This window comes from Hippoglossus hippoglossus, chromosome 1, assembly GCF_009819705.1.
Source record: "Hippoglossus hippoglossus isolate fHipHip1 chromosome 1, fHipHip1.pri, whole genome shotgun sequence".
Taxonomy (NCBI): Eukaryota; Metazoa; Chordata; class Actinopteri; order Pleuronectiformes; family Pleuronectidae; genus Hippoglossus; species Hippoglossus hippoglossus.
In genome coordinates this window covers 3,070,409-3,085,866 of record NC_047151.1, presented here as the reverse complement: position 1 = coordinate 3,085,866, position 15,458 = coordinate 3,070,409, and the positions used below count along the sequence as shown (strand labels likewise).

Sequence of the window (15,458 nt, the reverse complement as noted above, 5' to 3'; positions counted from 1 at the left end):
AACTGTATCTGCTTTTGTGTGTGCAGCAATGTGTTAATTGATTCCTTGAGTCCAACCTGGAGGGTTAATGTGTACGCTGGGCTTTAGCCTTGTCGTGGTCACGAGGGCTAAAAGACAGCGGAAGACAGGGGGTAAATTGGGGCTCCTGAGGGGCTTAGAAGAGGTAGGCTTGAGGGTGGTAAGGTTACAGCTCAGGTCTGGATTTGGTGGCACTTTGGGATGTAGGGGGTGGGGAGCAGGGACGAGGAAAGAGAGAGAGAGAGAGAGAGGGAGAGAAGGGGGGCTCGGGCCATGATCTCTGTGTTTATTTATTGGTCTTGCAGGCCTAGCAGGGAGCCATTAACTGTCATTAACTTGAAGCAATTATGCTAATACTTGTAAACACATTGATTAGCGCTTTAGGTTCCAACCCTCTCATATAATTCAAATTAGTGACTTCATTGTCCTTATGGACCCATTTTAAAATAGATTTTTATAATGTTCAGCCTGTTAAAGTTTATACAAAGAATGTAGTCAACGTTTACATAATAGTAATAATACAACTTGACTGGCAAGCAAGTATAATGGTGATCGAAAGCCTCCAAAACTAACAAGTTTTTATCTTATTGTGTTTGTGTTAAGTATTTAGGATGTGTTTAGGTTTTATTTTCCTGAAAATTAGAGTTTCTAACTAAACTGAAGCAATTGGAATTTTGAGGGAGTCATGTGTGGAACAGAATGACAAACTGAACTATAAGATCAGGGCTAGTGTTTTTCTTTAAGAAACTTAATCCAGCTAACACCCTCATTGTGTTCACTCCTAAAAGCCAACATAATCCTAGAGAAGCAGAACTGCTGTGAGTATGTGTCGTAAATACCACTTGATGGAGAACATGATGTTGAATAACAAAAACAAAATGAATACTGTACTCATTTCCATATAGGTAATTATGTGAATTTGAAAGAACACAGATTCTGCTGTGTTCTTATACATACTAATTCATGAGCAGTTTAAGACACCTTGACTGTCGTCGGCTGACCACTGCGCTAACTTGCCTGAGCCATACACCACATGGGCTGCCTCAGGATGCCCAAAGCTGTCTTAGCCTGACAATCCAGTCGAATGCTCAGAGCTGTGGAGCTGATAAGTCATGCATGGAGGTGCTCCTGCGTCATGGAGCTGTGGTCAGTGAATACACTGTGACTAAATGTCAGCATGTGATGAAAAGCGTGTCGAAATGTGTGTGTGAGTGTGTCCTTGTATGCTACTTTAAGTTATGCATACCTTTCAGAACCATTTTATGGCATATAGATTTATAGGCTACTTATGTTAATTGCTTATGTAGTGTGCTTATGTAGTGTGCAAAAATAGTCAATATCTGTGTGTGCACTAATCTGCACTAATTTCTGTAACACAGGAAATCATTTTGTTTGTCACAGGTCTATGGAGGTTGTTTATAGTAAGGTGAACTAATCTGAATGGTTGTAATGTAAGCATGAACATTTCTTACTTCAACGATAGCAAATAACTTCAAGACTTAACTTATGAAGCTTATGTTCTTCACACGGGTAGTAGACAACCCTTTACAGCATTTCTTTACTGGCTGCAAAACCTGGCCTTGAAATTCCGCCTATAGCCACATAAAACAGCCCTTTCTTCACCACTGCAGTATGTGTTCTTCATGTCGCCTTTCACCCCTTGCTTCCTCCTCTCCACACCTCGAGGAGACGTATGAAAAGAGCTGGCAGCCGGAGCTGGTTGCTCAGCCCTCGAGGGAAGAGTTTGATTTCAGCCTCAGTGACTTGGGTCACTGGATGGAGTCTGGACTCTGTGTTTCTGTTCTCCCTCCTCTTCTCTCTGTGTTTTGCCCCACACTGCTCCTCCTTTACGCCCTAATGCTTTGCAGATGCCTCCAAAACCGACCTGCCTCTAAAAACAAAGCCCAAAATAGCCGACATGTACTCATGTTATGTTACATGTAAGCGGCATAGCTGACAGACTAAACATCTCTCTGTGTTTTTACTGTGTTACAACAATAATGTCTCCTCTTGTTCAGAACTAGGCTAATTACCTTCTACTGTGATTAGCTGTTAGCTTTTAGCATGGCTAATGGGCCTGTGTGTTGACTAATATTTGCCTCCTGAGCTGTATTAGTGTTCTAATGCTCAGATGTCATGTAGGCCTGTTGTTCTAAAGCCCTCTGTGAATGCTTAACGCTAACAACCACCCACACGTGCTTCAAGCTAACCTTTACTTTGACCTGCTTGCCATGACAACAGTAAAAGCACATGCTATTGATCCCATCAGGAGTCACTCTGCACAGCTGTATTTTTTTGTGGTGGCCTCTGATAATTAATGGAGAACAATTAAGTGAGAGAATCCAAAACTGTACAGCCTTGTTTTAGGCCTTCACTTAAAGTTGAGTGATTTGTGTAGACATATAAGCCGTTGTCAGACATTTATTTAACTCAGTTTGCCTTTCACACATGCACAACACAGCAAGAGGTTCTCCACACAGACGCATTCACAACAGCAATAAATGCTCCACATTTTTCAGGCGAGAGGTGGAGCAGCTGGGTGCAGTAGACAGAGACAGGAAATGACGTATTTACTCTGCTGCAGAGATCCAGGAATTTCTTGACAACACACAGACACCGTCGTCAGCTTTTATCACCACAAACTCTCTTGACATCTTCGTCGGTGTCTTCGATGTGCATGAAACAGCTTTTTCACATGGAGATATTTGTTTTTTTGGGGGTTTTGCGTCTGCCGACGTTAGAAGAGTCATCAGGATCCCCTGCTGGGTTCTCACATCTACTTCTCCTGGATTTCTACAGACTTAAAACTAGGAGGTCAGGCAGAGAAAGTCTGTGGAAAATACGGAGGAACAGCGGAGTTCAGTGCATGTCTGAAAGCAGCAATACAGTTGAACAACAGAATACTTATGTCTTTGCATTTCTCCTGATTGGGACTTGTTTATAGAGCTCCGAGGTCGTGTTTGCCTTTCAAACCATGCACAGCGTGAATAGCTTAACAGGCTCCCTGGGAGTTGGTTACAGCCAAGTACTTTTCATGCTGCTGCTGCTGCTGTCTTCCACCAAACAAAAGTCATTCTTAGGCCCCTGTACTCACCTCCCTGATAAGTTACAACCACTCATTTCCAGGTCCCACACCCACACCTATTGTATTGTCACTCTGTGTAGCTGTTATACCAGCAGGCATCCAGCATGCATCTAAAACTATGTTTGCAGGCATTACGCCATTTATATTTTGGTTATGTGTACTTCATGTACTTTATTCATGTCACTTTGTCCAATTTAGTGTTAGCAAACCAGGCAGGCATCCAGGTTTACAAAGAGGATAATAATGCTAGCTTTGACGGAGACCTCTGACCAGAGGACCTGCTGCCCTGTTCAGTCATAAACTGAGCTTGACCACAAAAATCACGAATGAAGGCTGCAGGCTCAATGCACATTATGTTATGCTGGAACATGGAACGAATTACCAGGAATAGAACAAGATTCCTAGTAATTCCGATTGAAGTATATTAATAGGAGTCTTCTCATTAAGGTATCTAATTCATGCTTAGTTATATGGACATGTGAACACAGCCATTTACTTTATCTTGTGTATCAGCATCTTCAACGCTATTGCGACAAGCCTAAAGTAAAAAGGGCAAAACATCCTTGGAAATATCTTTCCAATTCTGAGGCTTGGTCTGTCCACAGCATAGTTTCCACTGAGACACAAACAGACGCTCTGCAGTACAGCACAGTAAAAGTCATTGGCCAATGATTTGAATATCATCCATTCCACATGTATTAGAGGCCATGTGTCCAGCATGGCTGGGGATGCATGGAATAAGTCAAGGGGTCAAGTCCCGCTCTCTGTGTCCCACTTTCGTGACAATGAAGCATTCTGGATGCTAGCACACAGTGATCTTGGTGGGGAGGTCGTATAAAGGCTTTATTCATCTGCTGTGACCAGTCACAAAGAGACAGATACATTAGATCACAGGGGAATGGATGAAGGGACAGAGAAAAAGAGAGATGGGACAACCACAGTGAGAATAAAGAAGCAGGAGCTGTTGTGTCTTAAATGAGACATGGCTTTTACTGCATGTGTGCTGTCTCATCTGTCTGCCCTGATGATGTCTCTTGTAGAGCACTTGTCTATCTGTGTGTATCCATGTGCACGGCCAGCATACATGTCAGTGTGTCTCTTTATTAGCCTGAGTGCCGTTGCATCGGGAGCAAGGGAAGGTTCTCATTAACCTCATGCAGTGAGAAGGCACTACCTTGACCGCTGGCGTTGCTGCCTCGAGCAGTATGTGCTCTCCTGGCACTGCAGTATAATATTCACCTGACAAGATGAGAGGTCCCTCATTTAAGAAATGGGCTGTTTCACAGGGGCCAGGTCAGTCAGGTGACTCAATTAAGGATGCTCTTGCAGATGGAGTGTTGATTCTGAATCTAGGGGAACGACGGCGATCATTTAGATTACATATTTACTGGCTTAAAGATGTTATATGTAACAATTCTTCATTAAAATGTCTAGAAACGACTAGACCCATGTTATATATTGTGTTGACTTTTGTACTATCCCAAATGATTCCAACAATGTTCAATCCCAGAGAAATCCCCAGTTATTCATTTCATTTTGGTCACCTTTCAATTGCGTTACATCCGCTTTAACCATGGCTTTGCACATCACTATTATAAATCCGGGTCAAACAATGACGAAGGTAAAGCACACTGGTAAAGAGTTAGTTATTTGTCACACGTAATGGATCATCTTTATTCATTACCATTTGCTGTGTAACGTGAATAAAACTGTAAAACTTTACCTCATCGGTGAATATGATTTGGCCTGAGTTAACACAAACACAGATGTTCCTACGCACACCTACTTACCTCACACACATCCCTCTCTTACACAGAAATGCACCGACTGTCGTCAGCTGCGATCTGGTGCACCTCTTGAAAATGAGAGTCATGTTGCTATCACTCATCAAGAGACCACTTCACCTCCTGGTCTCTATATCCTTTGTGGGGGCTGATGTTACTGCCTATATGTTGGCTATTTTTAAGCAAAGTATGATATTTCACAGGGGTGAGAAGGTTCTAGTGTGATTCAGCATTGAGCTTTAGTTTTATTGCCTCTGTCTGTACTGCTGCAGGATGACGTGGCTACATAGAGGTTAGATGAAGGTTTTGATTAGTTCTTGGGCCAACTGAAAAAGACACAGTGATTGTGTTTACCGCAAGAGAAAAAGACAAGGAGGAAGAAGGAAGAAGGGGAGGGAGGACGGGTAGTGACGATGGACAGATTGTCAGGTCTGCGTTTCTATAAATAGCACGTACTGTCTTCACCTGATCTCCGCCATTGTTTATCTTTTTTAACCCAATTGCCACAATGCTTCTGCCACAATGAGTCTGTAAGGCACTATTGACAGATGCAGACGCAGACATGGTCAGCACAGAAAACCTCATACACAACTCTGTGTCACCCCCCCTCATCTATAGCTTAGCCTTGTGGCGTAATCCCATTAGAATCCATTAAGCAATAACTTCAGCTGATCCTTTGAAATGTGGGGAGAGGTCGCCTTCTTCTCTGACAGGGCGAGGAAAGGAGGGAGGGAGGAAGAGAACCAGTAAAGAGGATGGTGGTGCCGCTTTAGAGTCACATGACCAATTTCTGTCTGTTGCAGGGAGAATAGGCAGCTGGCCAAAGTCATCCCTCCCTCTATATCCGTCCTTCACTCTCTGTCTCCCTCTCTCGCCCTCAAACACATGCATTTGTTAGTGTGCTAAAGCCGACCGCATGCATGTGTTTTTGAGTGAGTCCAGTTGCCAGCTTTTGCCTTTCAGGAGTATCTGAATTCGCATGCCGTGACTGCATGCGTTGTTGTTGACGGAGCGGCGTCTGTTGTCACTAACCATGTCCCTCTTGTGTTGCTTCTCCTTCAGGGACTATGGCTCCAAGCGCAAGTCTGGTAAGTCACCTGTTTTATCTTTATCCTTAACGAAAGCTAACTGCATCTTCCTTTATTTCCCAACTTTTTGCTTTAAATCAAAATACTCTTTATGATCCCAGGAGGGATGTTATTCTTAATGACATATCACTCTCAAACTCTTTCAGTGACTTGTCTGTTATATCTGAGATGTCAATGTGTTGTATGTTCAGTGGTCCTGCTGTGGGATGCTGACTTACTGTCCACTGTGTCTTAGGGTGGGTTCAAAAAGCTGTCAAGCCCTCTCTTTTTGGCCGTAGATGTGCTTTGCAGTCCAGGGTGGGGTCTCAGAATAATAATTCTCAGATTATTCTTTGGCAAGTCAAGATAGTGTTATCAAAATAAGTGTTATTCTCCTTCGCTTCAACTGAAGTTCTAGATGTAGGTGTTTGTATGACACCTGTAGTTTTGACGTTATTTAAATAATGAATAAGAAAGAATGAGTTTCCTCTAGCAGAGATGTTTTTGAAGCTATGCACTTCTAAGGATCTTTGGTTTTATCCTGATGCGTGTGCTCTATTGTCTAGGGACAAAAACTGTAATATTTCAATTTAGTTCCACACATGCTATTTAATAGACCATACAGTTAACAAAAAAACATCCAATCATAGACCTAATAGTGCTGGACCAGTTCCACTGGATCAAATATGTGGATTTTTTGGTGCAGGCTAACAAGCCACAAAACAACCAGCCTGTTTAGCTCTAAGACTATTCATTCATTCTTTACTGTCACAGAATTTGAACCTCATTAGCGATTGTAACAAATGTATGGATCATAGAGGGCAATAGCCACAGTATAGCTGCTGAACAAACATGTTGGTACATGTGAGTCAGTAATATATGCATCCCGGAGCCCTCTTTGTTTAGGGGCTAGTAAGACTAATGGAAATGTTGGAAACTATCACTCATATATCTTATAAATTACTGAAGAGAAAATGCAGGAAATAGCTTGTGGTGAATAAAGGCTATATGATTCTCCGAAGGTGACTGAAAGCACTAGTTTGTCTTGATATTGAAGTAGCTTAAAGGTTGTGTATGAGACTGGAAATGTCTCGAGAAAGTCTTTGGGAATGAGTAGTTCAAAAATAATAGTTAATATGTCGTGACCCCTTCATTTCTACTTAATCTTTAAAAGTTTTGTAAAGGGTGAAATTATTTCTTCCACGTAAACAACTCTGGAAATTGATGAAGAGCTTATTTTTGGACTACAAACACAGGCACCCTATGACCCTCCTGCAACGAATCGGTTTGTTGCAGTCCCAGAGAGCGCTCACTACCAATTCAATTACATCTACATTCCAAGTGATTTGATTTCTTGGAAGCCGATTGCTTCTTCAGATAAGCCAGCTTGTGTTTTTTTTGCCTCCACATCCCCTTAGTGAGTGTAGCACATTATTGAACTTTCAAACAGGTGGCTATGGCCTTTGTGTCAGGCAACCCAGCCTAAGGTAACACAAAGTTAGCGTAGCGAGAAACTGTCTGAACGTTCTCTTTTAAACTTTTTAGACAGATGCACAACATCTGCAATATGTCAGTAAGTGGAGCCTGGAAAGGTGGCCCATTTTCTCAATGAAGTGCCCTCTTCACTGGATTTCTCCAGCTTGATTCTTGCAGAGAAATTGAAAAAGAAAAAGAAAAATTTCCATATCAGTGTTTGTCTTTTTTATGTTTTTAGAGGTGGTGGCTGTTCTCAGGCTGCTCTCAGTGTAAATTCCTAAGATACTTTTGAAGGCTTCCCATTTAGAATAGTTAGTAGCCATTACAACCCTTTCACTTTCCATTGCTCACATCACATCCACTTGTTTTGGGTGCTCCCACTCATTTGATTCCATGTAATCACAGCTGTTTTCTGTAGAGTTTTCCTTTTTTGTCCTTTTTGTTTTTTCCGTTCACTGATGTTCAAACTACTTTTCCCCAAAATCTGTTTTGGAGTTTAAAGGAATAGTTTAACATTTTCAACCATGATATGTGTCACAGGAGGCTGCATCACGGCATCTTCTCATTTCATTCAAGTTGCCAAACTAAAACCTGTGCTGACTAACTGTATCAGGAAACCCTCACTTAGTTTTGGTGATCAGTTTTGAAGTTTAGTAAGAGCCAGATCAGAAGTTTTCCTCTACTATCAATCTTTGTGCTGATTGAGGCTGCACGCAACTGCATCTGGAGCTCGGCTCCGTACTTGATGTGCTTGAAGTACAAAGCTGATATCAATCTTCTCCTCTAACCCTCAGAGAGAAAATGAAAACGTCATTTCCAAAGCGATTACCTGTTTCTTTAAATTACTTTGAGTGGTGTTTTCTCGGAGTGTTCATCCATGATGACTGTTGCTGCTTTCAACATCTACTCTGTTATTCTTTTGTTAATTCCAAACAGATTGTTGTAGCAGCTGGAAATGTGAAATGCATAAATTCCACTGCTCTAGAGAACTTTTCTAAGGAAACATAGGATGTTTTGAATGTCACTGACTGTTTCCCGACTAAATATTGTGTAATATCGAGTCACTAACAGAGGGTGGGCAAAGTGGATAAATCTGTAACAGATGAATAAGTACTGGTGGACAAAGGGTTCTTCCTTAATACACATCATCTCTAATAGATGGAACATTGGAGATCATTGCTCAATGTATTGGCATGATCCTAATACATAAAAGTGTAAAACCTGAAACTGAACTTAAATAACTTCACACAATAGTTTACAAGAATTAGGACTTACAAGATGAATATTTGTTTTTCTTTGGTGACTCCTGACAGAAAACACTGATTCATCTCACTTCAGAGACAGTAGGGTCAGGTCCAGGGAGTTTCAGGGGTCACGGCTCCGTCCTCCTTGTCTGCTCTGCAGTGTGCAGATAGAGCTCATACTCCTCTGTGTGAGGGCCAGATTTGGAGGGAACGGAGGACGGCTCTGTTTGGCCCACAGAGGCCACAAGGGTTGCGGCTGTCAGACAAACACTAGTTTGTTTACGTGGCACAATGGATACGATTTCAGACTTCGGAATGGCCAGTGGAATATACTCAGAGGAGGGAGGAGGACTGTGTCTTAAATTGTGTGTGTGTGTTGGGATTTTTACAAGTTTAGGATATGTGGACATATCTGTTAAGCTGTCAGTGCTAATTAGGATTTTAGAGCCAGGTTGTTGTTGTACCATAAGGAGCTCCTCTGCGAGAAAACACGGTTATATGACACTTACACCCTCCATTACCTGCCTCCACATAAAAACCCTGTAAGAATAAAACCCTTCTCTATGTTGACATTTACACATTCACCCGAGGACTTTATTTAGCAATAACAAGGCCAGTCCACTCCCCTCACACACATGTTGAATACACAGTGAAGGGACAATTGATTTAGAAAGATGAACAGTAAAATTGTCTTTTCCAGGTTTAAACCGACAAGGCTTTGGCTACATCTATACGACTACGTTTTCGTTTAAAAAACCATCAAGTGTGTTACGGATACGCCTGGCATCCATAATTGCTCCGGAGTACCTTTACTTTGAAAACCCCGGGACTGCGTTTCATTCTGGGTGAGCTGAAACGGCAATGTTTGAAACAATGACGTAGACACTCACAACTGCTTGCCGATTGGGTCTTTTCATAATGCTGATTCGTCAGGCTCCTATCACATGACCCCCATCGGGAAGAAAACAATCGGCATCAGCATCGGCTACCAGTGTAGAACGCAACATGCATTGTCAATTACAGGTGTTGCTGACCCTGTTGCTTAAAGCTGTTGTGCAGTTAAATTCTGTGTGTTTAAATGTGTAGTAGGCAAGCTATTTTTTATCAATCTGAAACAAGTACCCGTGTTACTCTTAACACGGGTACTTGAGTGGTCAGGCGATATGCGTTTTCAGGCGTGTTAGTATGGATGGGGAGTAAGGCTGATACAGAGCCAAAACATTCATGTGTACATAGATCGTTTTAGTTTGAAAATGCGGTTTTCAAACTAAAACGTAGGAGTATGGATGTAGCCTTAGCAACCATAATATGAGTGTGAGCAGTAAAGGTTATTCCCTGGTGGTGGTGCTGTGTCTCTGAGGTTTGTTTTAAAGAAAGGGGGAGTGTGTACGACCCAGAGGTGACGGTGAAATCACAGAGGTGTGTGGTTTGATCCCCTCTTGAAGACGAGCACGAACACCGTGTCTCTCCCTTAGCTGGGACTGGGGACTGTAGGTCAGTGCTAATGGCTGTTAGCATTGTGTCACGTCATCGCAGAAGATCCATTACTTGTCACTACCCGGCCCATTCCCACGCCACATCGTTTGTCACTGCAAAACGTTTGTGACACAGTCAGAGAGAAATTGTTTTGTCTCTCCTCCTTTTTTGCCAAACACTGTATCAATACTAGTTAGCTTCAGCATGTGGTTTGACATTGTCAGTGTTGGTGTCACCCTCAGCCGCTGTTCTTTTTCACAAGTGTCGGATCAATACTGGTTAGCTGTAATTTGTTGTCGGCCGCCTCTGTCTTGGTGTCAGGTGACAAGGGTTTATCATTGAAACTCTTGACTGTGAGTGTGGTGGCAGTAGCTCGCTGTGTGAAGGGTCTGCACTGACAGTCACTGACAGTCATCAGGCTTTTTTTATGATAGAGGAATGTTTATCATCTAATTATGTTTCTATTGCTGCCTGCTTCTTTTTAAATACAGGTGAGTATTCTGTTAAATATTTGAAAGTAAAGTACATCATTTTGATGCTTTGTATCACTTAAGGATACTCCACCAAATGAAACCTTAAAAACCTCCTGAGCTGACCAAAATGCTGTACAATTAAATTAAGTACACAAATAAAACAAAATAAAATATAATAATAAAAAGGCTAAAAGTTAAGAGAAAACAACTTAAGAACACCAAAAGTCTGAGAAATCAAGTCGGTCTTCAGTTTACCTTACATATGTCTGTACATGTTAATCTGTGCTTGTTTGTTGTCTGGTAATAACCAGGGTTACGCAAAAACTACTGGACAGATTACCACAAAACTTGGTGGAATGATGCAGAATTGGTCAGGGAAGAGCTCATTAAAGTTTGGTGTGGATCTGGATCAGGAGGCAGATCCAGGAATATTTGTTTCTGTTTCTTTAACATTGTGAGATTTAAATCTTTCAACATTTTTATTGATTTCTCAGAGAATAATTCATGGATTCAATCAGGCATGTTCAGCGGATTCATATTTATGAAACTGTGTAATTTCTAGGATCTAGTGACTTTAAATGTGTTTTCATCTGAGGCCTGTTGGGTCTTGGTGCAGGTTTGCTCACTGAGTGTTTCATTTTCATATTATTTTCTGCAACTAAGCAACCAGCTTCAGAGTAGACATTCTGCTTCCTGTTTATAACGGCACATACACGATCTCTGTTTGTGAATGGTCTTGCAATGAGGTGTATTAGCATGTACAGAGACCAAGTCTGATATGGTCTGGAGGCTGGAGTTTTAAAATACAGTGGTGTGGATGTACCCACAGTGTTCCATACATCCAGAAGTAAAACTGTGACTTGTTATATGGGCGGGAGCTTTGTGGTTTCTGGGATGCCAATGTACATAGACGGCAGAATTTGATTGTTATCATTTGACAAAGTAAATAAAATATAACAAGGTGAGAGACTGTTGTCAGTGCACAAACCCACAGCTGATCACTGTCAACTCTTTCTGTAAGTGCTCGCTCCTGTGTATCTGTATCAAATGTGGGGTTGGTGCTGTTACCAATATAAGATACAATGATAATATAATTTGCTTCTTCTGGTTGTTGCCGTATCAATCAATCAATCATATTTTATTTGTATAGCCCATATTCACAAATCATAGTTTGTGAATAACACTACACTAAATTTTCAATAGCGAATGTGCACCTCAGTTATCCTGTTGTCATTGCCCCGGCTTAACTGCACCTCAGTTTTTTAATTAGTCTCTGTGGATTTTTTTTTATTGATTTTTATTCCAGATGTCCAGAGGTTCTCACGCAATGCTCCTCTCTCATCAGCTGCCCTCTGCATTTAAATGAGGACATTTAAAAAAAAAAAGATAAAACCTTAATTTTAAGGGAAATCACTGATGGCTTGACTTAATGATGACACATCTGCCACTGACAATAAACGGAATCCAGCTTGGTGGTGCACTTCGAAATTAAATCATGGTAGGATAACTCAGTGCACCCAGTGAACATGTTACAAAATATGTAAATGGCTCTGGCATGCGTGTCTAGCTGAGCCAGATCAGTAGTGATGTCTGACAAACCTTTTGAAGACGTCTGCAAGCTTCCTCCTCTTTGCTTCAGTCATTTCCACACATGCAACATACACACAGAAAAAGCTGAAGATTAAATGCAGCCTGGTATGAGAGACAAAACAAAGACCTCAAAGCTAGTTCCTGTACATTAATTAATGTTATGATCAACTGGCCTGCATTCCAGAGCCATGGTGTAATAGGAGTTGCTCAGATTTTCTGCTCCATCCATGATTGTCCTGACAACAATCAGTGATTTCAATATGTCTTCAAGCTCGTCTGACAGTTTAATTTGAACTGGAGCTCGCCGGCTATTTTAATTTAACAGTCACCAAATATTTGAGGCAGCTAACTGTTTTTTTTTTTGTTATGTTAGAATTTGACTTGTTACTTCAAGTGAACAAACGAGGCCTCGTGGAGATTCGGTCCAGGTTTTTTTTTTTATCCCAAATATTGACTTTAAATTACGCTGTACAGATACTTTGTCCTCCACTCCAGTGGTCCTCCAGCCACAGGACTTAGCTTGTTGATGAAGGGGTGGGGTCGGAGGGGTGCGTTGGTGTCAGCAACAGGAAATTTCCTTTCAAAACCCAATCTACTATGTCGATAGAAAAACAAGATGGATGGCCAATAAGCCCCTCCAATCCAAACCTAGAAAGCAGGGCTTTGCAGATGCCATTTTTCACCCTCCCTATAGGCCTTTAATTGCAGTGTAATGTAGACATTTGGGGTCAGAATTCCTGGAAGACTATCCACAGCAGCAGAAGGGACAGAGGGGAAAAGCACTGCTGTTTCTGCTGGTTTGTGGAGTCATCACCCAAACCTGAAAGGAATTAAGCATCAGTATGTGCGTGTTTGTGTGGAGGGAGGTGGTTGGTTTTGCAGAGAGGACCCAGAGTAGAGAGGAGAGGTAATATCAATCAGATGTTGAGCGCTGCACTGAGAGCAGACGGGCGGGCGGGTAATAATCAAGGTATAGGGCGTTAGTGAGTGGGGTTTGACCCTGGCTGACCTGGGACCAGCCCATGACTCTCCCTCTGGGGGCAACATCAATCCAGCAAATCTCCTGAGGCTCTGAAGGATAGTGAGAGGGGATTTGGCTTTTATTATCTCACGTGAGTCAACGGAAAGGAGCTGTTGGCTTCTCAGCCGACACAGCACTCACCCAGATCCAGTACAGAAGGCCGCACATAAGCATAAAAAGCTGGTCCCTTCAGAAGTAAGACGAAAGTCCACTTTCTAGGAAACAGCCCTCTTCATTGATGACTGGTAAATTTTTTTTTAGTTGCCTTTCAATTTGGATGTTAAACCCTTAATTCAAGTGCAAACAAAACCTGTAGTTCAAAACCCCCCAAATATTCACCTTTACCATTTCTGTCTGACTACATCAGTTCTTTATATATACAGTTACATTAATTTAAGGATAATTATGGGACAGCCATAGAACTTTCATCACCTGTAATAAATGTTCAAGCAATAACATTGATTTGTGTTTGGCCTCCTTGGAGCACTCTGTTTGAAACCTGTTTTTAAAAAGGAGAAGCTCCAATTTCCCCTGTTTGTATCAAAGTCCATGTAATTATTTTTCTTAGATATTTTTAGTGGTGCTCTTATGCCTATAAAATTAAGGTTTTACTGGGCTGAGAGATTTTCACAAATTTCTACGTGAAACAAAGTTGATGCTGAATTAAATAAAAAAAACAGTCATTACTATTAGATCTGAGTTATCTAAGCAGAATAGAAGCAAAATGAGATTCTTTAAAGCCCAAATACAAGCACACACATTGATGGACGTGGCTTGTATAGTGTGTTTTGCACAATGTTGTTTTTTTTCTTTAATTGTGTTATAGAAGGCATTCCTGCTTATTCTCAGCAGCTGGCCCTGCCCAGGAACTGGTTCCAGTTTCTCAATATTGTTATAGCCTGATTCTCGGGCAGTGCTGCTGAACTACTGCTGGTTCACCCTTAAGGGAAAAGATTACAGCCGGACACTAAAATGTTAGTTTGTTATGAAGCTTCAAATCATGGCTGCCTTGATCAAGGCAGCCTCTCAGTTTTTATCCTGCACCTCTGTCACTGTCCTCTCTGATGCATGGTGCTTAATTTCCTGGTTGGGTTCTGAGAGTTTTTTTTTTTTTTTAAAGATGGGGGGTGGGCAGAAAGGAATTTCTTTAGAAGTGGCTGACGGCCATCTCAGACATTCCAGGAGGTGGAGATATAGAGATGGAAGAAATGGAGAGAACGATGAAGCTATGGAGGAAAAGGAAGCATGGGAAGCAAGTGTTTTGCAGCCTGAGGGATGGAGGGTTTGAGACAGAGATTAAAAATGGAAGAGATGTTTGTTATGTAAAGTACCAAGACATTTGTACGTTTCACTTCAGTGTAGAGAAAACACAGAGTTTAAAACACAGGCCATGACACGTGTATCCTTCCAGGACTTCAGAGATAATTTACATTGGTTTGAGTGCGGTGTTTAAATTTCTTTTGCACCAGCATATACTTAAAGTTGCAGTGTGTAGAATTTAGGGACATAAAGTGGTGAAGTGTTGCAGCTGAACACCCCTCACCTCACCCTCCCCTTCCAAACATGAAAGAGAACCTGTGGTAACCTTCAGTTTTCATAAAAACTCAAAAGGTGTTTAGTTTGTCCAGTCTACTACAAGAAACATGGTGATCTCCATAGAGAGCCCCCCCCCCGATGTAAATATAAAGAATTTCAATATAAAGGGCCCATTCTAGGGTAAATAAAACAACAATTTGTATAATTTAGATGAAACACACTCGTGAAAACATCACTAGGATTATTGTATATTTATCAATTAGTCAATAGATCCCTTATACCTAAATTTTACACACTGGACCTGTAATGTATATCCACCATGCCTTTTGTCACCTTTTTAAACATAATCTTTTTTGGGTTGTTTTATCATATCTGAGCCATGGACATTGGACAGGCCATTCTTTGCAAAAGGCATATTATTTACTAGGGCTTCATCCTTTACAGGCTGCATTTTAAGACCAATTGCGTCACAGCAGCGTGACTAGACTGTCCCATTTTGAAGGCTCCTTCCAATGTGGCTAACAAATGCATCCTGTCATCTGCGAGAAATGTATGCCCCAGTGGGTGGGCCCTTCCTGCCCCAGCCTTTCCCAGGATTCATTCATTGAAGAACCATTTTGTGACGAGATGTCCAATGCTTAAAGCATCAAGCCTCAACTCAACCGAACAGCTAACGGTAAAAAAACAA

General features: G+C 41.6%; 1 protein-coding gene across 1 annotated transcript in view; it reads left to right on the top strand.

Moving 5' to 3' along the window:
• The window catches only part of sh3pxd2aa (SH3 and PX domains 2Aa), a 107,178-nt gene that overhangs the window by 49,209 nt on the left and 42,511 nt on the right, over positions 1-15,458 (top strand). Inside the window, 1 exon segment of the mRNA XM_034592073.1 lies at positions 5,950-5,975. Coding sequence (XP_034447964.1) covers positions 5,950-5,975 — 26 coding nt within the window.